The 24,289-nt window shown below is 39.9% G+C and overlaps 1 protein-coding gene across 5 annotated transcripts in view; it reads left to right on the top strand.

Annotated features, from left to right (window-relative positions):
• The window catches only part of LOC103126234 (ranBP2-like and GRIP domain-containing protein 3), an 81,829-nt gene extending 60,274 nt beyond the window's left edge, over positions 1–21,555 (top strand). For 4 of the 5 annotated variants that reach the window (XM_007537116.3, XM_060187597.1, XM_060187595.1 and 1 more), the window contains 9 exons: positions 599–769; positions 2,160–2,252; positions 2,760–2,938; positions 4,773–4,968; positions 7,407–7,508; positions 13,430–13,575; positions 17,964–18,237; positions 18,366–18,700; positions 20,389–21,555. In XM_007537116.3, coding sequence (XP_007537178.2) covers positions 599–769; positions 2,160–2,252; positions 2,760–2,938; positions 4,773–4,968; positions 7,407–7,508; positions 13,430–13,575; positions 17,964–18,237; positions 18,366–18,700; positions 20,389–20,694 — 1,802 coding nt within the window. In that variant the 3' untranslated portion in view covers positions 20,695–21,555. The remainder of the gene's footprint in view (positions 1–598; positions 770–2,159; positions 2,253–2,759; positions 2,939–4,772; positions 4,969–7,406; positions 7,509–13,429; positions 13,576–17,963; positions 18,238–18,365; positions 18,701–20,388) is intronic. The other variant, XM_016194307.2, reaches the window with a different exon arrangement.
• The last annotated feature ends 2,734 nt before the right edge of the window (positions 21,556–24,289 follow it).

Here is a 24,289-nt window from a genome sequence, read left to right as displayed (position 1 = left end):
CTCATGATTGGCTTTCTTTATGAGATCCCAGTCCAAAATTCTCGATATACAACAGTTAATGAAATATTTCTTTTTTCTTTTTGGTGGTGGTGTCACTGTTTTATCAGTTGTAAAAATTGTGTTAGATTCATATGATACTACTTGTCAATACAATAGCAGTTCCTACATAATTTTACTATGCTTGTAAATAGGAAAAACTGAATAATACTAATTAATGTTGGCTTTACATTAGTTTCATATATTTACTAATTTGCTTATAATTTTAGTGTTTCTCACTTGTTGCAAATGCATGGATATTTTCCTAAATTATTGTCTAGTATGCCAAGTGTGGTGATGGCAGCAGTTGAAGACATTGTAGCCATTCATAGTCATTTATTTCAACAGTAAGTAAAAGCAGAATGTTTTGGGTTTTAAAAATTATATTTACTAAGTGGTTTTGACCAAACTTAAAGTTGAGGCTGTTGATATGTCTACATAATGTACATGTTATTTTTTAAATCAGTATGTTTTTGTAATCTGGAAATAAATTTCCTGTATTTTTTTTCTAGCTAAAACATTGTTGATACTCATTTAACAACTTTTGTGTCTTGTATTTCAGCAGATGAGAAGAAGAAATCTGAAGCGTCTCTCTCAGATGACGATGTTCTCATTGTGTATGAGCTAAGCCCAACTCCTGAGCAAAGAGCTCTTGCAAGCAGACTGAAACTTCCTCCAACTTTCTTTTGTTATAAGAATAAACCAGATTATGTTAGTGAAGAGGAGGAGGATGGTAAGTATTTTGGTATTTTAAAAGTATTATGAAATCATCATTGCTAGGGCTGGGAGAGAGGCAGTTGATTAAGCACACATCTTAGTGAAGCTCTGGACTTGAGCCATGACACCATATGTGCTGCAAACAGTGGATAGCACTCAGCGAGCCCCATGGATGCTGCATGTTTGTCTCCCACTTCCTGCCCCCTAGGCCCAAATAATGGAAAAATTAAGTAGGTAGTCCATTCATTGGTGATACTGAGCTTATTTTCTTGGAGCCTCAATTAAAAAAAAAGGAACTGATGTTTCTATTCTTGCCATTAGACTGATATGTGCACATAGTCACTGAGTATATTAATAAAGAAGAATTGGACCAGGTGGTAGCATACCTTGATGAATGCACATACTACCTGTGCTGGGACCCAGGTTTGAATTTCCTCTCACCTTTAAGGGGGGTGCTTCATGAGTGATGAAGCAGGTCTCAAAGTGTCTTTCCCTTCCACTCTATTTCTCTCTGTCTTATCAAGTGAAAAAAAAAAAAAAGAAGAAGAAGAAAGAAAGAATTGCTAGGATTGTGGGGAAGACAGGCAGTGGTAGTACACAGGCCTTGGATTCTTGAGGGCCTAGGTTCTGCATAAGATTTTTTTTCTTATGCAAAAAGAAAACAGGGCAGCTACTTTGGGACTTTTGAAAGCAAACATAATTTCTTTATAGTCTTCAGTGGAACAGGCAGATAGAGGTCTCACTATTAAAAACTTTGTGTACCATATCAGTTTTTTTTTTTTTTTTTTTAAACCAGCGCACTGTTCAGCTCTGGCTTATGGTGGTGCGGGGGATTGAACCTAGGACTTTGGAGCCTCAGGCATGAGAGTCTGTTTGCATAACCATTATGCTATCTACCCTCCACCCACAATCTTTTTTTTTTTTTAAATATTTTATTTATTTATGAGAAAGGTAGGAAGAGAGAGAAAGAACCAGACATCACTCTGGCACACGTGCTGCCAGGAATCGAACTCAGGACCTCATGCTTGAGAGTCCAAAGCTTTACTACTGCGCCACCTCCCGGACCACACCATCTCGGTTTTTAAGCAAGCCTTGTTCATGCTGAAAAAACTTGAACAACACCGAGTGGTATAGAGGATTGGGTTATAGGACATGGTGATAGGAAGTGGAACAAAAAATAAGACAGTGGAGAGTCTCAGACAATGAGAGACCCTGAATGTAAGTTTTCATAGTAGAAGAAGCAGTATGATATTTAATTGGCAAATCTGGATGCTGTTTGGAGATTGGGGTGGTAGAGCTTACTAGGAAGTATAAAGTTGGGATTACTTTCTATATTTCTAGTAGGAAAGCTTCTGAAGCTTCCAGATTTTTTCTTTAATATATAATCTAGCCAATTATGTTTTCAGATGAAGATTTTGAGGCAGCTGTGAGGAAACTTAATGGAAAATTATATCTCGATGACTCAGAACAGTGTAAACCCTTAAAAGAAAATCATGAAGGTATGCTAAGTTTATACCATAAACTATAATTTTTATTGTTATAATCTGTTTAAAATGAATCTTCAAATCTGATAACTTCTGATACAGAAGTTTTACTTCTGTAATTTTCCAATGGTGATTTAAAATAAAAAGTAAAGATATTTTTGGTGGTTAGGTGGTAGCACACCTTGTTAAGTACACATTACTAAGCACAAGGACCCAGGTTCAAGTCCTTGGTCCCCACTTGCAGGGAGGAAGCTTCATAAGTGGTGAAGCAGTGCTGTAGGTGTCTGTCTCCCTCCAACTCTATCCTGCTTCCCTCTGAATGTCTTTCTGTCCTATCAAGTAAAAAATAATAAAAATTTTAAAATAGAAATATTAAAACAATTTTTAGTCTTGTCCTTGTTTCTGTCAACATTCATAGGTCTTCTTATTTGGGTCTGCAATCTATAGATTACATTGAAGATGGAGTGACTCAGTCCACTTGTATTTTAATTTTCTTTTGCTTGTGTTATGTGGAATTTTCAGATAGTGATAAAGAATGCGTAATTGTTTGGGAAAAGAAACCAACTGTACAAGAGAAGGCAAAAGCTGATACATTAAAGCTCCCACCTACATTTTTTTGTGGTGTCTGCAGTGATACTGATGAGGACAACGGAAGTGGGGAAGACTTTCAATCAGAGCTTCAGAAAGTTCAGGAAGCTCAAGTAAGAAATCTGTTGTTTTCCTTCTAATTTAGTTACTTTAGATGATGCAATGAACTAGATTGTTCTTAGACAGTGGTAATAATGAGTTGTTGCTAGTGAGTGTTGTCCTATATAGAGGACTACACAGATAGATGTATGTACATTTTAGGAGGTGAGAGTGGCATGCATTGTACAGATAGTATTGGTATGAAGTAGTTAGGAAGTAGCGATATTTGAAATCTTGTTCCCTTTGTATACTCTGTACAGTCTCCAATTTCATGATTTGGTTCGTTCTTTCCCTTCCCTCCCTTCCATTTCCTTCCTTCCTTCTTCTTCCTTCTTCTTCCTTCCATCCATCCATCCCTTCTTTCCTTCCTTCCTTCCTTCCTGCCTTCCGTCTTTCTGTCTTTCCCAGAGCACTGCTCAGCTCTGGTTTGTGGTGGTGTGAGAGATTGAACCAGACTTCAGAGCCTCAGGCATATGTGTCTCTTTGCAAAACCATTATGCTATCTAACCCTACTAGGCCATTTGGTTACTTTCTTTAGCTCATATTTAGTGACAATTTTCTTAGCTATGAAACTTTGATGCCTTGTGTCCCTAGCCCTTTGATACACATTTATTATTATTATTGCTAAGTTCTAGTTTCATTTAGCTAAAGCTGTATTAATGGGCATGGAAGATAGCTTATCCAGTAGAGTACACTGAGTGTTGTGTGTGAAGCCTTGGGTTCAAGCCACTACCACACCTGGAAGCACCAGGTATGGTACTAGGCGGAACTCTGTGGATGGTAGAGAATGCAGTGGTGTGTCTCTTCTGTGTTTGCACCGCACACTTCCCCCCCTCACCCCACTCCACCCCTCCAGAAAGAAAAGAAAAAAAGGAAAGATTTTACTGGGGAGACCTCTTGTTGGCATCCGTACATGCTGCATGCTCTGGAGTTCATTCTCCAGTGCCACAATTTAAAAAAAAGTTGAATTTGTCTTGAGATTTTTGTAACAGGTGTATTATAAAGAATGGTATTGGGACATAGGAGGTGGCTCAATGAGTTGCATGTGAGTTTACATGTGTGTGACCATTCTGGGTTTGATCATTTGCACCACAGGAGAGCACCAAAGACAATAGTGGAAGCTCCAGGAATGACAGACAGGGTGTGACTGTTTGGGTCATAAACTTCCTTTTTTTCCTTTTTTTAATTTTATTATCTTTTAATAATTTATTTATTTATTGGATAGAGACAGCCAGAAAGTTGAGAGGAAGGGGTAGACAGAGGGAAAGAGATAGAAAGACACCGCAGCCCTGCTTCACCACTTGCAAAGATTTCCCCTTGCAGGTGGGGATCGGGCTCAAACCCAGGTCCTTGAGCATTGCAACATGTACAACATTAAACCAGGTGCGCCACCACCTGCCCTGGGTCATAAACTTTCTTCCTCCTCCCTTTTCTCTCTTTAACTCAAGACAAAGTCTGGAGAGATTGCTCACCAGGTAGGATTTACACATGACCCAGGTTAGTGTCCATGCACCATATCAGAATACCATAGCATTAGGTAAGGATTCTACTCCTTTTTGTTTCTCTATCTGAATGAAAATGTCAGCCTCAGGAGAGTGGTAAAATCACATGTATGAGGCCCTAAGTTCATAAACGAACATAAAATCAGACTAGGGAAATAGCTTAGTAGAATAGCCTAGATTCAATCATCACATTTCGAAAGTATACTGCTCAATCCAATTGTAGGTGTTGTGAGAGATCTAGAAAAGAACCTAGTTCATAACTCAGAATGTTCAAGTTTTTTAGTTATATATGTGATCCTCTCATCAATCTGTATTTAATGGCATGATTATTATTTCATTTTTGCAGAAACTCCAGAATCAGGAAATAACCAGCACAACTGATAGTGTGTATCCAAGTAGTACAACCGTGAATTCACCATTTGTATGTAAATCTGAAGAACATGATTTTAAATCTGTTATTTCAACACCTACTTCTGAAACTCTGGACAAGCCTGTAGATTTGTGTACTAGAAAGGAAAATGATGAAGACTCTATAAGCCAAGGTACAATTTGATACATGTTTGCTAAAACCTTTTTGGCATGTGCCACATAAGGTGTACGTTATGTATATGAGAATTCAGACTTTTAAAGTTTGCACAATTTTAGTATTATAAGGATATTGCTCCACACATCACCCACCACTTCCCCTCCTGTCCTGGGTAAACTACCATAGTTCTCTGAAAATCTTGAGACACCTTGCAGCTCAGCTATATTTTGTTTTTGCAAATTCAGGATTCATTTCTCCATATTCTGTATGAGTGAAACCATCAGGTAGGTAGTTTAACTTTCATATCCTGACTTATGAGTTCTTGTTATCTGCATGGTTTCTGGTGGCCATTTTTTTTCTTTTTCTTTCTTTTTTTTTTTTTTTTTTTTTTTTTGAGAGGGTGGTGGGGAGAGACAGGAGAGTCATTTGAACATCCCTGCTTTTTTACTTCTCATGAAACTTCCCTCTAGCAGCTTGGAAATGGGGACTTGAACCCAGGTCCTCGTGCATGGTGATTTGTGTGTCCATTCTACTAGTGAGCCACTGCCCAGCACGCACATTCCCTTTCTTAAAATAAAATTTGAGAGGTTATTTTATTTATTATTTTTAAATTTTATTTATTTTAGCCTCCCGGGTTTTCGTTGGGGCTTGGTGCCTGCACTACAAATCCACTGCTTCTGGAGGCCATTTTCCCCATTTTGTTGCTCTTGTTATTATTGTTGTTTTTGGATAGGATAGAGAGAAATTGAGAGAGGAGGGAAAGACAGAGAGCAAGGGGGAGAGAGACACCTGCAGACCTGCTTAATAGCTTGTGAAGTTATCCCCCCCTGCAGGTGGGGAGCCAGGATCCTTATACTGGTCCTTGCACTTTGCACCATGTGCACTTAATCCACTGCACTACCGTCTGGTTCTTGAGAGTAGGATATTTATAACAATAATAAAAATAATATTAACTTTGCTAACAAAGATAATAAAAATGTATTTTAATTGTTATATCTACTGGCAAATACGAAGCATTATGATCTGACCTTTTCTACCTGAGAATAAGTGACACTAGTTTACTTATGTGGAAATTTTCTTTGAGATAATAATGTTTTCATTTGAGTAGTTTGAATTTTAGTCTCATTGAAGTGAAATAATGTAAGTGTTAAGTTTTATGATTACTACGTAAATGTCCTTTTTCTCTACCTGACTCACTAAGTTACAGTGACTAATATCTGAGATCCTTTCCTCTTTTTCTTTTATTTTAGGGGCATTGCTTTATATGCATACATTGTACCGTCTATTTTCTTCAGAAGCTGCCCTTGATAAGTTACAAATACTGTGCTTGTAGGTACCTACGTCTGACCTGAAAACCATTCATTTTCCTGAGAGAAATAGAACTTTTAAGTAATCATGCACTTAAATGTTGACAGAATTAAGGCCCCTAAATTTGTGGCCTGGAAAGTGTAGATGTGGATTGAGGCTTTACAAACTCCAGAGTGAAATCCTGAATTTGATGCCTGGCATTAATACGTGCCAAAATGATGCCTTGGTTCTCTCTCCCCTCCTCTCTCTTTCTTTCATAAGTAAGAAATTAATTAAAAAAAAAATCAAATCCCCTAAATTCTTTATTAGCACATACATGGCATTCATTTTTTTGGAATTTATTAAGTATTTTAGAGAACACAAGCAGTGTTTTTACATTGCATCCTGAAACTGTTGTTGAGTGAATGTTTTAGATTATAGAAGATTATATAAAACAGAAAACTAACTTCTTGTTTTTAACAGATGATTTTTAGTGTAGTATTTATTGGAATACTGTTGAGTTGGAAAAGTCATGATGCACCTTTGCATGGGAAAACATGCCATGACTTTTCTGACAATCCGATACATTAACAAATAGAAACAGCTCAGAATTTGATGCACTTTATACTTTTTGCTGAAAGAATGCATGTGTATGGGAGTCGGGCAGTGGCGCAGTGGGTTAAGCGCACGTGGCGCAGAGCTCAGGGACCGGTGTAAGGATCCCGGTTCGAGCCCCTGGCTCCCCACCTGCAGGGGAGTCGCTTCACGGGCGGTGAAGCAGGTCTGCAGGTGTCTATCTTTCTCTCCCCTCTCTCTCTGTCTTCCCCTCCTCTCTCCATTTCTCTCTGTCAACAATGCAACAAACAAAGCAACGTCAACAATGGCAATAATACCGCAATGAGGCTGCAACAACTAGGACAACAAAAAGGGGAAAAAATGGCCTCCAGGAGCGGTGGATTCATGGTGCAGGCACCGAGCCCAGCAATAACCCTGGAAGGGAAAAAAAAAAAAAAAGAATGCATGTGTGTGCAAATATGTGCACACACTTAAACTTCAGATTCTCTTGGTGTAGTATAGAACATTCTATGCAAATTCACTCTGGGTTCTGGCTGAAGCTTTGATGTTTACATATATATTAAGTGAAATATTAAATTTTTCTTTTGTCAGTGGAAAACAGAACAATTTCATTTGGATTTGGAACTAGCACAGGACTATCATTTGCAGATTTGGCTTCTAATAATTCTGGAGATTTTGCTTTTGGCTCCAAAGGTAAGATTAGGAGAGATTTCAGTGATGATGGTACACAGCTAAACATAATTGAAAGGTGGTAATCATTTATCTTAATACTGTGACTGAGTTGAACATATTTTCCCCATCTGCACCTCATTTAGATGTTTCAATAAAGTGTATGCCTTCTGGATTTTCTTTTGGTGTTTATTAGAATCATATGTATCTTTCTTTGAATTCAGTATATGTCATGTTGATAGTCTTCCCATCATGAAATGAAGAACTATTCTTCCAGTTGTGATTTTGTTGTTCTTTTAATTTTTCTTTAATTAGGGTTCGTTATTTCATTTACAAGATAATGTGCAGATAATGTGCATCTGTGAAGAGATACTATAGTTTCCTATTTTTGCAATGTTCTTGGTTAGAGTTTAATATATATATTATACTCATTGTGCTAAATGGGCAAACTGTCCTATCCTAGGTGTTTTTTCCTTTTTTTTTTTTTTTTTTTTTTTTTTTTTGCCTCTATGGTTATTGCTGGGGCTTTTTGCCTGCACCATGTATCCACTGCTCCTGGAGGCCATTTTTCCCTTATTGTTGCCATTGCTGTTGTTGGATAGAACAGAGAGAAATCGAGAGAGGAGGGGAGAGACAGACACCTGCAAACCTGCTTCACCGCTTGTGAGGTGACCCCCTTGCAGGTGGGGAACCAGGGATTTGAACCAGGATCTTTACTTGGTCATTGTGCTTCACACCATGTGCGCTCCGCTTAACCCCTTGCGCTACCACCCGACCACCATTTTTTCCATTTTTAGGATACATTTTGGTATTATGTATAGAACATAATTTTATATTCATTTGATGAATTAGTATCTCATTCTTAAAATACCTGTTCATACGACTGCCTGTTTTATTGTATAATGTATTTAGATTATCTAGATCCGTGGTTGCTACTAACATTCTCAAGAGACCTATAAACCAAAGATTGTACTTTGTCTTTTTTTTTTTTTTAATAAAATGGAAATATTGACAAGACCATAGGATAAGAGGGGTACAGTTCCCACCCCCAGAACTCCAAATCCCATCCCCTCCCCTGATAGATTTCTTATTCTTTATCCCTCTGGGAGTATGGACCCATGGTCATTTTGGGGTGCAGAATGTGGAAGGTCTGGCTTCTGTAATTGCTTCCTCGCTGAACATGGATGTTAGCAGGTTGATCCATACTCCCAGCCTGTCTCTCTCTTTCCCTAGTGGGACAGGGCTCTGAGGAAGCGGGGCTCCGGGACACATTGGTGGGGTCGTTTGCCCAGGGAAGTCAGGTTGGCATCATGGTAGGATCTGGAACCTGGTGGCTGAAAAAGAACTAAGATATAAAGCAGAACAATTGATCCTAAAGGTAAGAATATTGCAGATAAAGATTTGGAAGTCTCCATTTTGGAAGAAGTTAGTAGGTGTATTTTAGGTATATTCCAAGGAGCCCATGACTTGACTAGTTTTTGCCCAAGCCTGATAGCTAACATGCAAGTGTACCAAAGGGATTGTCTGGGAAGATGGTGTCAGAGTTGGAAACAGAACTGGAAAAGTGGCTCAGGGAAGAGAGTAGTTCTTAAATATGGGAAAAACACACAAATATTGTTAACTGTAAACCCTATCAATTTGATCCAGGGCCCATAGTCAGCACAGGAACCTATGTACCCTCTGCATCCCTGTAGGTCTGAGTTACATTTCTTCTCCTCCCCCTCCCCCTCCCCCCCTGTTGTTAAAATTCGGCGGCTCCAGCGGGCCGGGCTGGCTTCACGGGCGGGTAACAGAGACACGGAGACAACGGCTGGGCAGGGAAGCTGTATTTCTTTATTCAGGAACAACAATTCATAAACTAAACCAAACTAATCACCAAACAGAACTCTGCTGTCTCTTTGCGGCGGCACAAGCACTCTCTTACTCTGGAACTCAGGAACTCTCTCTTACTCTCGAACTCTGAAACTCTGGCCCTCAGGAACCCTCTCCCTGGAACTCTGGCGGGGTTCCTTGGGGCGGGGCCAAGCAGGCCCGCGAAATTAACAGGACTGATCCAATTCTCTTGGCAGGGGAGAACTAGAACCCAATGTAAAGCATACAACAATTCCCCCTTTTCTTTTTAACTAAATGACTATAGTATTAAGGGTGTGGGGTGAACAGAAACATATATCATACAGGCATTTTTTAAAAAAGAAACTGGCACAAACATGGAGAAACATGTAAGCAAGTAACAAGAACCAGTGTACTGTCAAGGGAAGGCCTGAGGGGGCCATTTTTTTGCCTCTGTGGGCAAAACTTTATCAGCTTAAAAAAAACATTTTTCGTCTCTGGGGGGCGTACATGCCTTGACGGGCATTTGTATGGGGGCGGGGAACGGCCTAGAGTCCCAAAGGCAGCTGGCTGCAATTTACTTACTATGAAACAAAACTTGTTATTAGCATATTTCTAATAGAGAAGGAATTTGAGACTTTTACATATCAACAACGTCTTTTTAACCTTTTGTTACACCCATTCAAGATGGAGTCAGGAAAGGAAACCTCAGGCATGAGAATAATTAGCATAGCCATTGTGCGATCTACCATTTCTAATAGAGAAGGTAATGGAGAGTTTTACATATCAACAAGTCTATTTAACCTTTTGTTTAGACCAACTTAGTTAAAATATATTGATTGTTAACTAATTTTTACCTTAGACTTTAAATGTAAGTTAATTTTATCTTTATGAGAATTAATGTTGAAAACCTTTTTCATTTAACTTTGACTAGTAAGAATTTAGCCTTAAAGTTACTGTTTACCAAACTTTAAACATACACATAAACATGGTCATTAATACACAAGGAGAGAAACCTTTGTTACAAAGACATGTCATTTTAAACACGAATTTAAATCTGTACTGTCTTAGTTGTTGGGGTGCGTTGTCCAGTGGTGGTCTCTTGGGCAGCTTCACTTCTAGGAATTGCAGGTTGCGATCTCTGCACAAATCTCTGCGTACTCCAGCTTGTCTGCCTTCAGACCGGACCGGCGGCTGGAGATCTCATGTGCCCAATTTCGGCAGGGAGCCCGGGGGTCCGGGAGGTCCGGGATCATTCCAGAATTCATAGCAAGAGGGCAGGCGGGCCAGTTTTGTAGAAGGCGTGGGCCGAGGTGCCCAGGGGTGGCGGCCATGATAGGCCGCTGCGGCCCTGCCCCATGGCCCTGCCATGTCTGCTGCCCTGCTCACAGTGGCCGAGCAGCGTGGAGGGATCACACGTCCAGTGCCCTGCGCCACGTGGTGGAGAGCCGGCTCCTGTGGGCTGGCATCGGGCTCCTGCGTGGTGGCATCGGGCTCCTGCGTGGTGGCATCGGGCTCCTGTGTGGTGGCATCGGGCTCCTGCGTGCTGGCGTCAGCCTCCTGCAGGCTGCCGGGCTGCGTGCGCGGTGCGCGGGGTTGTCTGGGCGCAGCCGGCTGGCTGGCTGTTTAACCAGGTGGAAACAGCAGCTCCGCGCCTCGCCTCCCACCCGCTGGCTATTCCCGCTGGCTGTTCTGAGTTCGTCCGAGCGAGTGGAAACCACAGAGTGGTCCAGAGATAAATGTTCCAGAAACAGCAAAACAGTCTCGTGAAGAAAGAGCAGAGGCCTTTGGAGATCTCTTCACAAGCAGAAGAGAAGGCCATACTGCATAGGTAGCCAAATTGTCTTTACTTATCTGAGAGATGCGCAGGTCAGGTCCACGTGGGCGCCATTTGTTGTTAAAATTCGGAGGGCTCTTGCCGGGCGGGTAGCTTCACAGCGGGTAACAGAGACGTGGAGACAACGGCTGGGCAGGGAAGCTGTATTTCTTTATTCAGGAACAACGATTCATAAACTAAACCAAACTAATCACCAAACAGAACTCTGCTGTCTCTTTGTGGTGGCGCAAGCACTCTCTCTCACTCTGTAACTCAGAAACCCTTTCCAACTCTGCAACTCTTCAACTCTTCAATTCTGGAACTCTTCAACTCTCCAACTGTGGAACTCTCTAACTCTGGCGGGGTTCCTTCGGGGCGGGGCCAAGCAGGCCCGCGAAACTAACTGGACTGATCCAATTCTCTTGGCGGGGGAGAACTACCCAGTGTAAAGCATACAACACCCCTTGACCTCCTCCTCCTCTTCCTCCCCCCTCCTTATTATTCTTGTGTGGGGGATTAAACCTGGGACTTCAGACCCTCAGGCTTGAAGGTCTGTTTGCATAACATTATGCTGTCTACTTCTGCCCCCTTTGTAATATTTGAGGTTTATTATTTTTTTGCTCTTTTTAAAATTCAGAAATATTTTTGTCCCAATAAATTGTATTTAGAAGTCTCTTTTTTAAGTATTACTACTTTCCCCCAAGATGTTGAATTATTAACTCTTAAAGTATTCTTTGATATTTTTATTTTCTGTGGGTTTTGCTCCAGATGTAGGGCTCTCTTAGGCAGGGGCTACCCAACACCTAATGAGAAGCTGAGAGAGGTACCTTTTCTCTGTATGATACTGGATAGTTTATTAGCTGCCCTGCCCACTCCCCGCCCCCAAACTGGGAAATATTTTAAGTTTCCACTTTTTAAAGCTGTGAGAAGAATAATTGATTTTGATTTTTCTCTCTGGGGTGGAAAGAAAATAATAGTATTCATTGATGAAATTGGAGTCTGCAAACTTCTTTCAGTGTTACCATTTTTCTTGGCCAAGAAATCTAAGCCCCAGCACTCTGTATTATATAAAGAACTTGTGTTCAGACTGCTTTGACTACTTTGAAGTAGCATATTTGACTTATTTATTTATTTTGTTTATTTTATACCTCCCAAACAAATGGGTAAGGTGAGTTACAAAAGAAGTTTGGACATTTCTAAATAAAGTTGGGGGTAGGAAGATATACTAGGGAGCAGGTGTCAATGTTTACTATTCACAAGTTTTTACACCCACAATTTCATCTGTTAGGACTTCTTGAGCTCAAGCTGTTAGTAGAACACATATGCAACTGTTAAAATAATATTCTGTGTACAGCTTTTACCCACTTCCATATTATCCCCACAGAAGGCATAAATATATTTATTTTTTGTATTTGACCTCTTAATATTTTTAGTTTCAAAATAAATTTTTGGGGGCTGGGTGTTGGTGCACCTGGTTGAATGAACATGTTACAGTGTGCAAGGACTTGGGTTTGAGGCATAGTCCCCACCCGCATGGAGAAAGCTTTGCTACTGGTGAAGTAGTGCTGTAGGTGTCTCTCCATTTCTCCCTTCCCTCTCCATTTCTGGCTGTCTCCAACCAATAAATAAAGATAATAAAAAATTTTAAAGATATTTTTCTTATGTGATAAAATGTTTCAGGAAATAAACTGCTTTTGAGAGGTGAATTAACTTCTCATGTTTTATGTATTTATTTACTGGATAGAGATAGAGAAACTGAGAGGGTTGGGGAAGAGAGAGACAAGAGACACACCTGCAGCACTGTTTTATCACTTGCAAAGCTTTCCCTCAGCTTGAATTTAGGGCCTTACACATTGTAACATGTGCACTCAACTAGGTGCACCACTGTTGAGGGAGAAAAGGTATAAACTAGAATTGGGAGTGATTACAGGTGTAGGTGGGGCCTTGGGCTTTAAAGGGGTGAACCTTTGGGGACACTCTTGCTCTCCTGGGACCACCACATGACCATAAAGCTTGTAAATGAGTTCTCTTTTATTTCTCTCTCTCTCTCTCTCTTTCTCCCTTTCTCCCTCATTTCCTAACATGTTTTCTTTACATTAGAAGTTCAATTTGGGAGTCGGGTGGTAGTGCAGCAGGTTAAGCGCAGGTGGCGCAAAGCACAAGGACTGGCATTAGGATCCTGGTTTGAGCCCCCCAGCTCCCCATCTGATTTTACTAGGTACACTGATGAAATAGTTAACAGCTTAAAAGTACACGAAAAATAGACACCCCTGTTTCAGTATTCTAATTTCTTGATCAGATAAAAATTTCCAGTGGGCCAATACTGGAGCTGCTGTGTTTGGAGCACAGGCAACGAGTAAAACCCGTGAAGATGAAGATGGCAGTGATGAAGAAGTAGTTCACAGTGAAGATATCCACTTTGAACCAATAGTGTCACTACCAGAGGTAAGTACTAAAGAATGAAAATCTTACCAATACTTTCACCTTTTAGTTGAGAATAGGCTTGATTTTTTTTTTTTTTAAAAAAACTTCTTTTAGAATATTTAGTTTAACATGCATCTCTTTACTAGAACTTAAACTTCTTTAAGTATAAGCTGTCATTTTTGTTAAAATTTATATATAAGTGTTTGGCTTCGATGTAAAATTGTTAAGTGTTAATTTAATTCCACTGTGGTCTGAGATGATGGTTGGAATGATTTCAGTGCTCTTCAATTTTGCTGATGCTGTCTTTGTGGCCTAACATATCATCTGTCCCTAAGAATGACCCATATGGACTTAAGTAGAATGTGTATTCCATTTTCTTGTGGTGAATGATTCTGGAAATGTCCAATAGTTCTAGTTTATCTATCTCCTCCTTTAGCTCCCTCATGTCTATTGATTTTTTGCCTAGATGATATGTCGAGAGAGTAGGGTGTTAAATTCCCCTACTATGCTTGTGTTGCTGTTAATATATTGCTGTAGCTCTTTCAGTAGATGTTTGATGTATTTAGATGGCTTCTCATTGGGTGCATAGATGTTAATATTTGTTAAGTCTTCTTGGTTGACTGATCATCTGAGCATTAAGTAATGTCCATCTCTATCTTTTTTAATTTTATTTATTTTAAAGTCTGTCGTGTCAGATATGAGAATAGCTATTCCTGCCCTTTTTTGTTGGCCTTTGGCCTGTATGATAGTTTTCCACCTTTTCACTTTGAGTCTGTGTTTTTCTTGTTGATTTAGGTGTGTTTCTTGTAGACAGCATATTGTTGGGTTGTGTTTTCTGATCCATCTTCCTACTCTGTGCCTTTTAATAGGTGAATTCAGGCTATTGGCATTTATTGATATCAACGACTGAAGATATTTTAACACCATTCTTGTAGACTTTGAGAGTGTTCTTTTATATGGGATATTTATGATGATGTGACTTTTTATTGGAGACCTTTCAGAACTTCTTTCAGGGTAGACTTGGTGATAGTTGATTCTTTCAACTGTTGATTGTCTGAGAAGGTTTTTATGCCTCCATCTAGTCTGAATGACAGCCTAGCAGGATACAGTAATCTTGGTTGAAAGCCTTTCTCCTTGAGCACTTGATAGATATTTTGCCATTCTCTTCTGGCCTGTAGTGTTTGTGTGGCGAAGTCTGCTGCTAATGTTACTGGTTTTCCTCTGTAGGTGACTTTGTTTTCTCTCTTGCAGCCTTCAGGATCCTTTCTTTATCCTTCTTCCTTTCCATTCTAAATATGATGTATCTTGGTGTCTTTAAGTCTGGGTTGATTCTGTTTGGGGCCTTCTGGGCTTCTTGAACCTTTATGTCTTTGATGTTGTCTAGACTACAGAAGTTCTTAGCTGTTATGTCCTGAAGAATGCTTTCTTCCCCCTCCTTCTCTTTTTTCCTCTGGTAAGCCAATAATGCATATATTATTTTTTTTTGAAGTCATTCCATAGGTCTCTGTTGTTGTTTTTAGTATCTCTTAATCTCTTTGAGATCTCTTGCTTCTTTTTTGTTGTCTCTAAATTGTCGTCGGTCTTGCTAATTCTGTCTTGAGCCTCATTTATTCTGTTCTCCCCTCTACTGTTTTCTGGAGTTCATCTATTTTTTTACCCTGTTCTGATACTGTTTTATCTTGTTCAGATAGTTGTCTTCTTAGCTCAGCTATTTCAGCTTTCAGCTCTTGAATAACCTTGAGATTATTAGTGTTTTCTTTCAGAGTCTCCTTTGTTGTTTCTGCATTTCTGATGACAATTCTTTCAAACTCTTTACTCACTCCTGCGATTATTTCCTTAACTAGTGTTTGGATGTTGACCTCATTTTGAACTTCAGTCTTGGGGGTGGGAGGCCCTTTTAGCTGGACTCTTGTCCTGGTTCATTTCTCCAATATTTCTTCTTGTTGGTTTAACCATTCTATATAGTATACTATGAGGTCCCTCTCAGTACTTTTCAAATTACTGATCACTCTTGCCTGGATTGACTTGTGTCTTAAGTAAGGTACTTGAAGAGTTCACAGTTGTGGAAATTGACAGTTGTTTCAATATTATTTTAATCCCTGAGTTGGAGCACAGTGGCTTAAAAGCCTCTTTTGTTTTTTTTCTTCGCTGTAGGCTATGGTAGCCTGAGGGAACTATAAGGCTTCTTAGCTTAATCACTCACTCTTGACCAAGAGATAAAGCTGGGTGGGGGAGAGATAGGACAGTGGTTATGCAAAGAGACTCTTACACCCAAAAGATCCAAAGCTCCAGGCTCAATTTATGTTCTCTGCCAAGCTGGGCAGCACTACTGGGCCCTGTGAGTTTCTAAACAATTCCAGTTTATAGTCTGTAGGTTCTGAGGCTATTATTCACCATGTTCTCATCAGGAGAACAGTGTGGAAAGGTGCCCACTATACAGCCCCACTGCTAGGCCACCAAGGTGTAGCTCTTCTCCTGAGTTTCTTGGTCAGTTCTTTGTTCTCAGATGTCAGCACAGGGCAGTAACAGTGGAGACTCACAGTTGTGTTTGGTGAGTCTAAGGGGAGTCCTCTTCTCCCTTTAGCTGTCTTTTTGTTGGTAAAACAGGCGAGGTGGTGTCTCAACTGGTGCTGGACTGTTACCACCTGCTCAGTCTCTCCTTAGGCTCCTCACTGTCCTTGAGCCACTGGTGTTTGCACTCACCGGTGGTTTGGTGGGTTCCTGAAGTCGTTCTAGTCCTGCCTTGTTGCGGTCCCAGCTGGTCTTTGGTAATCCTGTTGACCCAGGCGAGAATAGGAGTGAAATACAGCTGCTGCTGCTCCATAGCCCCGCCTCTGGAAGTCCCTTTCGATTAAAAAAAAAATTTTATTTTGGTCCTGTCTTAAAATAGAAGCAGCAACTGCAACAATAACAGTAATAACAACAAGGGCTACAAAAATGGGAAACAATGGCCTCCAGGAGCAGTACATTCATAGTGCAGGTACTGAGCCCCAGTGATATCCCCAGAGGCAAAAAAAAAAAAAAAAAGGGAAAGAAGTGGTTTCCCCCCCATCCCCCCAAGGGGGTTTATCGTGGGGCTCAGTGCTGGTACTGCATCCACTGGTACTGGTGGCCATTTTTTCCTTTTTTTTTTTTTTAATTGGACAGGACTGAGGAGGGGGAGACAAGGAGAAAGATAGACACTTGTATACCTGCTTCACCATTTATGAAGCTTCCCCCCTGCAGATGCGGAGGTGGGGCTTGAATCTGGATCCATGTGTGGGTCCTTGCACTTCATTCTATGTATGCTTAACTGGGTGCACCACCTCTCAGCCCTCCCAGAATATTAGCTTTCTTAACAATCTTAACAAATTTCTCAACAATATGTAATCTCATTATTATCAAAGCCCTTCAGAAATAAAAAAAAAGTAACCTTTTCTGGATAGGAATGCTATTTTAGGCAGATTACTTTGTTAATTTTCCACTTTAGTTAATAATTGTACTCTTGAACTTTAAAAGAAATTGAGGGGGATTATTGGTTTACAGTCGACAGTAAATACAGTTGTTGGTGCATATGTAAATTGTCTGTTTTCTGCAGAACACTAACCCCTCAACTATGTCTTCCTCTACCATCATGAACCAGGACCTGAATCACCACCCCATTCCTCCACTCCATCCTCCCCCACCAGAGTCCTTTACTTTGGTGCAGTATACCAAATCCAGTCCAAGTTCTGCTTTGTTTTCCTTTCTGTTCATATTTCTCAACTTAGGTTTGTGAGTGTGATCATCCCATACTCATCCTTCTCTTTCTGATTTATCTCACTTAACATGATCTCTTCACGTTCCATCCAAGAGGAGGTGAAAAAGGTGAATTCACCATTTTTAATAGCTTGAGTAGTATTCCAGTGTGTGGAATACATACATACATACATCACACACACACCCACACACCACATATATACATACATACCACAATTTTCTCAGCCACTCACCTCTTGTTGGACAAATAATTTTTTAGAACCTATTCTGTCCTGTGAATTAATTTAATTTTCAAAAGGAAGAATACATTAGAGAAAAATATTTAATATCAGTCAAGGTTTTCACTGTCTCCTCAGCAGATGTATTCCTAATGGTGGTATATTTCCTTTTATCCAGGTTCTGCAGTTCAAATTCTGTTGATGTCCTTGTAATGCAAATATCTTAAAAAACTGGAATTTTTGTTATAAGCAGCTTTGAGAACTAGACAGTGGGCTATTTGCTAGTGCATAAGTTACCATGCGCAAAGACCCAGGTTCAAGCCCCAGGTCCATACCTGCATGGCAGGAGGAAAACTTCTTGGGTGTTTTTATCAGTGTTACAAGTGTCCTTTCTCTCTCTCTCCTATCAGTTTATGTCTCTACCTAGTTAGCTAATTTTATCTATTCTTTCAGGTTGAAGTTAAATCTGGAGAAGAAGATGAAGAAATTTTATTTAAAGAGAGGGCCAAACTTTACAGATGGGATCGTGATGTGAGTCAGTGGAAGGAACGTGGTGTTGGAGACATAAAAATTCTTTGGCATACAGTGAAGAATTACTATCGTATCCTAATGAGAAGAGACCAAGTCTTCAAAGTATGTGCAAACCATGTTATTACCAAAACAATGGAACTAAAACCCTTAAATGTTTCCAACAATGCTTTGGTTTGGACCGCCTCTGATTATGCAGGTCAGTTTTAACATTCCAGCACTTTGCACATACTAGATTTCTTTAAATTCTGTTACAAATATACTGAACATTTTATATATACTGAGCATTTTAGCACAAAGGTGACTTTCTTGTTGCTCTTTTAATAGATGGAGAAGCAAAAGTGGAACAACTTGCAGTGAGATTTAAAACTGAAGAAATGGCCGATTGTTTTAAGAAAAAATTTGAAGAATGTCAACAGAATTTATCGAAGCTCCAGAAAAATCATGGGTCACTGACAACAGAATTGTCAAAGGAGACAAATCCTGTGGTATTCTTTGACATCTCTGCAGATGAGGAGCCGCTCGGGCGTATAACTATGGAGTTACTTTCAAATATTGTTCCTCTCACTGCTGAAAATTTCCGAGCTCTGTGCACTGGAGAGAAGGGCTTTGGCTTCAAGAATTCCACTTTCCACAGGGTTGTTCCAGATTTTGTTTGCCAAGTAAGCATTTATAGCTCTAGGTGATATTAAGAACTGCTTTATTAATGAGAAGGGGTTGCTATGCTGAGGATCAAACTTGGGCATCACATATGCTTGAGTGTCTAGCACCTTATCTACTGTATCACCTTCCTAGATGCTTAATTGCAATTTAAAAAAACATTTATGTTTTATACACATTAACTAGTGCTATGAACCACTCTTCTATCCCCACTATCCCCACAAAAACTTTCTATGTAAAATAGTTTAAAGTTACAGCTTGAGGGGCAAGGAGATAGCACTCCCTATAGAAGCCACCCTGTAATGTTCAAGTACTTGGCGCATAGAGGAGCCCCATACTCGTATGTATGCTGTCCTCTCTCTCTCCCTCTGTTGGTTTTTTGATCTTCTCTTAGGATTCATAGTTCTGGACTGACTCTTTTGAGATGTAAAGAGAGGGAGAGACAACACAACACAACACTTCAATACTCTCATGCTTTCATATGATGAACCAGAGGCTCAAATATGGGCTGTGGCAAAGTGGGCACTTTTCCAAGTGAGCTGGTTTCAACAAGAACTTTCTCTTGATTTTATATTTTACAAAGATTAATTTATTAATACAGTTTGGAGGGAAAGCAAGAAAGAGAATAGATTACCAGAACATCACATGGCTTTGATGGGTATATTACTCTGAACCTCATGCACTATTTTTTGGGCTGCTGCCTCACCATCTTTGGAAAGAAAAGAGAGGGGAAAAAAAAAAAAAAAGTCAGTCCAGTGAAGTTCTGGCATGCTCAGGAAAATGTTCTATCTTGAATTTAGTTATTTCCCTGCTGGGTAATGAGGATTAAAGGGCAGGTGGTAGTTCACCTAGTAAAGGCACAACCCAGGTTTATGTTCCTAGCTCCCATTGACAGGCAGGAAGTTCAGTGAGTGGTGGAACAGTGCTGCTAGTGTCTTTCTCCCCATATCTCTCCCACCCTCTTTCAGAAAGAGGAAAAACAGTCCACCAAGCGCAATAGAGCCTTTCAGGCACCAATCCCTAACTATGACACTGGTGGCACAAAAAAAAGAAAAGAATGAAGTTAGATATTAAAAAGAAAACAAAAAACTTTCATTTTGGTCTTTAAAAAGTAGATTTTAGTTTTCAAACCATATTCTCAGAACAGCCAAGCCTGTAATTTTATTAGTGATTTAATACATTATAAGATAATGGGTATAATTCCACACTTTTCCTACCTCCATTCTGTATCCCCATTGGAAACTGTAGCAGTTCTCCCAAAAGCACAGATATGGGTTATTATTTCTATAACTAACTTTCTTTTTCTTTTTTTTTTTTGCCTCCAGGGTTATTACTGGGGCTTGGTGCATGCACTATGAATCTACTGCTCCTGGAGGCCAATTTTCCCATTTTTGCTGTCCTTGTTGTCGGCATTATTATTATTGTTGTTGTTGTTGGGTAGGACAGCGAGAAATCAAGAGGGGGAGAGAAAGACAGACACCTTCAGACCTGCTTCACCATTTGTGAAGCAACCCCTGGCAGGTGGGGAGCCCAGGGCTTGAACTGGTATCCTTAGGCCGGTCCTTGCATTTCATGTCACGTGCACTTAACCCACTGTGCTATTGCCCGACCCCCTGTAACTATCTATATATTTATGTAGGGCATATTCTTAGTGATTAGTTCCATCTGTAACTTTTTGTTATGTTTTCAGGGGGGAGACATCACCAAACATGATGGAACAGGAGGACGGTCCATTTATGGAGATAAATTTGAAGATGAAAATTTTGACGTGAAGCATACTGGTCCTGGATTACTATCAATGGCCAATAGAGGCCGGGATACTAATAATTCTCAATTTTTTATAACACTGAAAAAAGCAGAACATTTGGACTTTAAGCATGTAGTATTTGGGTTTGTTAAGGATGGCATGGATACTGTGAAAAAGATAGAATCATTTGGTTCTCCTAAAGGCTCTGTTAGTCGAAAAATTAGTATCACAGAATGTGGAGAAATATAAAAATCATTGTCTTTTATAGTAAATTTTACCTATAAAAACAGTTGAGTTGAAAATTAGCTGTTATGATATGGTAATTATGTTCAGCTTTTGAAAATGGTATTTCCAATGTATAAATGTAAAATTGCAGCTATTATAGCTGTTGTATTTTTTAATGTGTTAAATTGACCGTGCATGGTGTGAAATAAAAGTTTAAACACTGGTGTATTTCAGGTGTACTTGTGTTTATGTACTCCTGACATCTGTATTAAAATGGAATAATACTAATCTTGTTAAAAGCAATAGACCTTCTCAAACTATTGAAGGAATATGGTATATATGCAATTTAATTTTAATTCCTTTTAAGATACTGGACTTCTTGCATGGATATGCTTACCATTTGAATAAAGGGACCACAGCTTGGATAATTTTAAAGTTAGATTTGAAATATATTTGGTAATTTTAATTATTGATATGCTCATTTATGAATGGGTAGTCACAGAGAGTAGAGACTTAACCAAAGTGCTCTTCTGTAATCCTTGCACCTCCTGTATAGTCAAACATTTAAGTAGAATACGTTCTTGAAATAATATGTAGCCTTTTGTGCCCTTTAAAAGCTATTATATTAAATTAATTTTACTTTTAACAAGGTGAGTATTAGACTCTTTTCTTCCTTTATCTGTCATCTGTTTCTACTACCTCAAGCTGCAGCTAGTTCTGATAGAACTTGAAATTTTCCTTGCAGTTATTGTGATAAAGTATGAATATTTTAAGAAGGTCTATACCATGTTCTTTGGTTAAAGATTTGCTTTATACTAGATTGTTGCAGTACCTTTTACTGGTGAATTTTGTAGCAAAAAATAAAGTGACAATTGTTAATAGCCATGCCATTTAAATTTTTCATTACTTGTGCATCTAATTGTTTGTTCATTAAGGAGGACAATTAAGTTTGTAAATGGCCGTACAATTCCCAGAGCTTCATGAACATGTCTTTCCAGATTTGATACACTGACTATATATGTTAGGTAAATTGATTTGAAAAAATAGTGGGGTTGTGGGCCTACAAAATGTAGAGTAAAAAAATATATAGTTAAGAATAAAATTCTGTGGATTCCAATTACTGATAGTGGCTGAGCTTTGACATACTAAGTTCTTTCCAGTAAAACCACCTCCCTCTGTTTATAGTCAGGAAGGTTTATTCCATTTGCAGATTTGGCTGTTGTATAAATACCTACTCAGGCACCAGTCTGAGAAGGGGAGGGATGTCACATGTAGTGTTTGTCCATAGAGCCAGATGTCTACAGTAAACCTATCTGAGTGTTGAGTTACCAGGACTTAAAGGAGCACCAGGAAGCACAAATACATACATGTAATAAACTGAGAACTAGCTTCTTTGAAAATCTACATGTGTAATGAAAGTTGATATAAAGTGCCATTTTTTGAGCTGGGCCAAGTGATGTGATGTCTTTGCCATAATTTTAGAATAAATTTCAAGTAAATGCAAATACCCTTTTGGATTTTTTTTTTTTTAAAGGTAAAGTCGGAAGCAGTGACAGATGACGGCACTACAGCTTCCTTCAGTGTGGTGGGGTCAGGGCTCAAACCTGGGTTGCATACATAATAGCTAATAGTTTACCAGTCCTAGAAGTTTTCTTAGAGAATTCATTACTGATCCCCTGTTGGGTAGTATGCCAGCTCCCTCTGGCTTCTGCTTAACCATATGCCTATATAGGGATTTATTGATCCCATTCAAAGCTTTGGTCTATTTACATAAATCACTTTTACATTTACATAAAGCACTCCCTCCAGGGCATTGGTAGTTCAGTGATAGGATTCTCACCTGCTCCGCCCCCTCCTTGTCACACTCTGATTTTCACCAGTCACTTTTCTCTCCACCCTCTCTATATCACATCCTGTTTCCACCCTACTTGGAGAGTATAAAAACAGCTGCTCTTCTGATTAAAGACACTTGGAAATTGCTTTCCGGCTCCAAGAGTTCCAGAGTGTATCTCCTGTGAAGTTAGTGCGGCACGAGTTCCTGATCCCTCTCCCACGCAGCAGCCTAGATAGGCTCCAGTTGAGTTCTCTCCAACCCAGAGAGCACTAGCTCGGGAAGAAGTACCCTCAGGCTATCCCGGCAATCCCCCCGCCCCCCCCCCCCCCCCAATGAATCACCAGCTTTTGGGAAGAAGTTTTAAACCTGAGCCACCAGTCTAGCCTGACAGTGTTCATTACTGATTTCTGTGCTATCTTAAAGGAGAAAAATTAGAAAGCTATTTTTCCTAAACAACATGTGTAAACCTAGAGCAATTAGAGAAATACTTAAAAGCAGACTGTGCCATTTATAAGACTTCATGCAGTAAGTGTGATTTTTCTGCTTTTGTTTAAATATAACCCCAAATCATACTCTTAAAACAGATTTTTATAGTCTTCCCAGATAGCCACTTAGCATACTGATAATTTAAAATGACATTTAAGGAACTTTTGTTATCTTTTTAAAAAAATTAGATAATTTAGAAAATGTAGTTTATAGTGCAGAATACCATTGAACAACCACAGTTTAGGAAAATAAAGATACTAGTGTGGTTATAGGTTTTTCAGTTACTCCCCTCCATCGGTTTTGGAGACGTGCCATAATAAATACTGCGACGGACCAGGTGGTGAACCCGGTTAAGCACACAGTACCAAGTGCAAGGATCCATGCAAGAACCTGGGTTGGAGTCCCTGCGCCCCACCTGCAAGGGCGATGCTTCACAAATGAAGCAGGTTTGCAAGTGTCTTTCTCTCCCTCTCTATACCTTTCCTCTCTCAATTTCTCTGTCCTATCGAATAAAGTAGAAAAAAAAAGTGCATCCTGGTGGCAAAAAATATTAAAATATTGACAAAAAATTTACATAGTGGGAAAAGCTACAACTCTACCTCTGGTTTTCTCACTGAAAAAAGAGTGGGTGGTGGGGGAGTCGTCATAATAGCTCAGCTGGATGGTGTGGTGCTTTACCATGCACAGGACCCAGGGTGGAGACTGGCTTTCACCACACTGGAGGAAGCTCAAGGCTGTGGTGTCTTGTCTCTCTGAACCTGAAAAAGCCTTCAGGAATGAAGCCCCAGGAGGACAAACAAATCCACCTCTCAGGGAGCTTCAGTTCTAATGCTTTCATTTATGCGGTATTACCATGGAACCAGGGCCTGCTGCTCCCATACATCAGTGCTCCAGGCCACTTATTTTTAATTTGAGGGGCACCACTGCAGGTGAGCTGTACCTCAGACCGATTGTGCTTATTGACCTTATTAATGATGTGTGTGTGTGTGTGTGAACCAGAGCAACACTGGCTCCTGCGGGTGCCCGGGGGAATGGAACTGGAGGCTCATTTTCAGAGGCCAACGATTTGGCCGCAGCATTCTGTCCTGGTCAAGACACTTAATTCCGCTAAGACAAACTGGCCATTGGCAGAAAAATGTTTCTATACTATATAGTACGATCTAGTCTTGATTCACACACACCCCCCATTAGCAGATGTATGCCCTCTGCGCCGCATGTGTGAGAGGCTGGAGGTTTCTCCCCATAAACTCCGGGCCAGCTCGCGACCTCAGCAGTGAGACACTTGCTAACCCGCACCTT

Source organism: Erinaceus europaeus, chromosome 3 (assembly GCF_950295315.1).
Source record: "Erinaceus europaeus chromosome 3, mEriEur2.1, whole genome shotgun sequence".
Taxonomy (NCBI): Eukaryota; Metazoa; Chordata; class Mammalia; order Eulipotyphla; family Erinaceidae; genus Erinaceus; species Erinaceus europaeus.
Note: the sequence above shows the minus strand (reverse complement) of the source record. Positions and strands in the feature narration are given on the sequence as shown.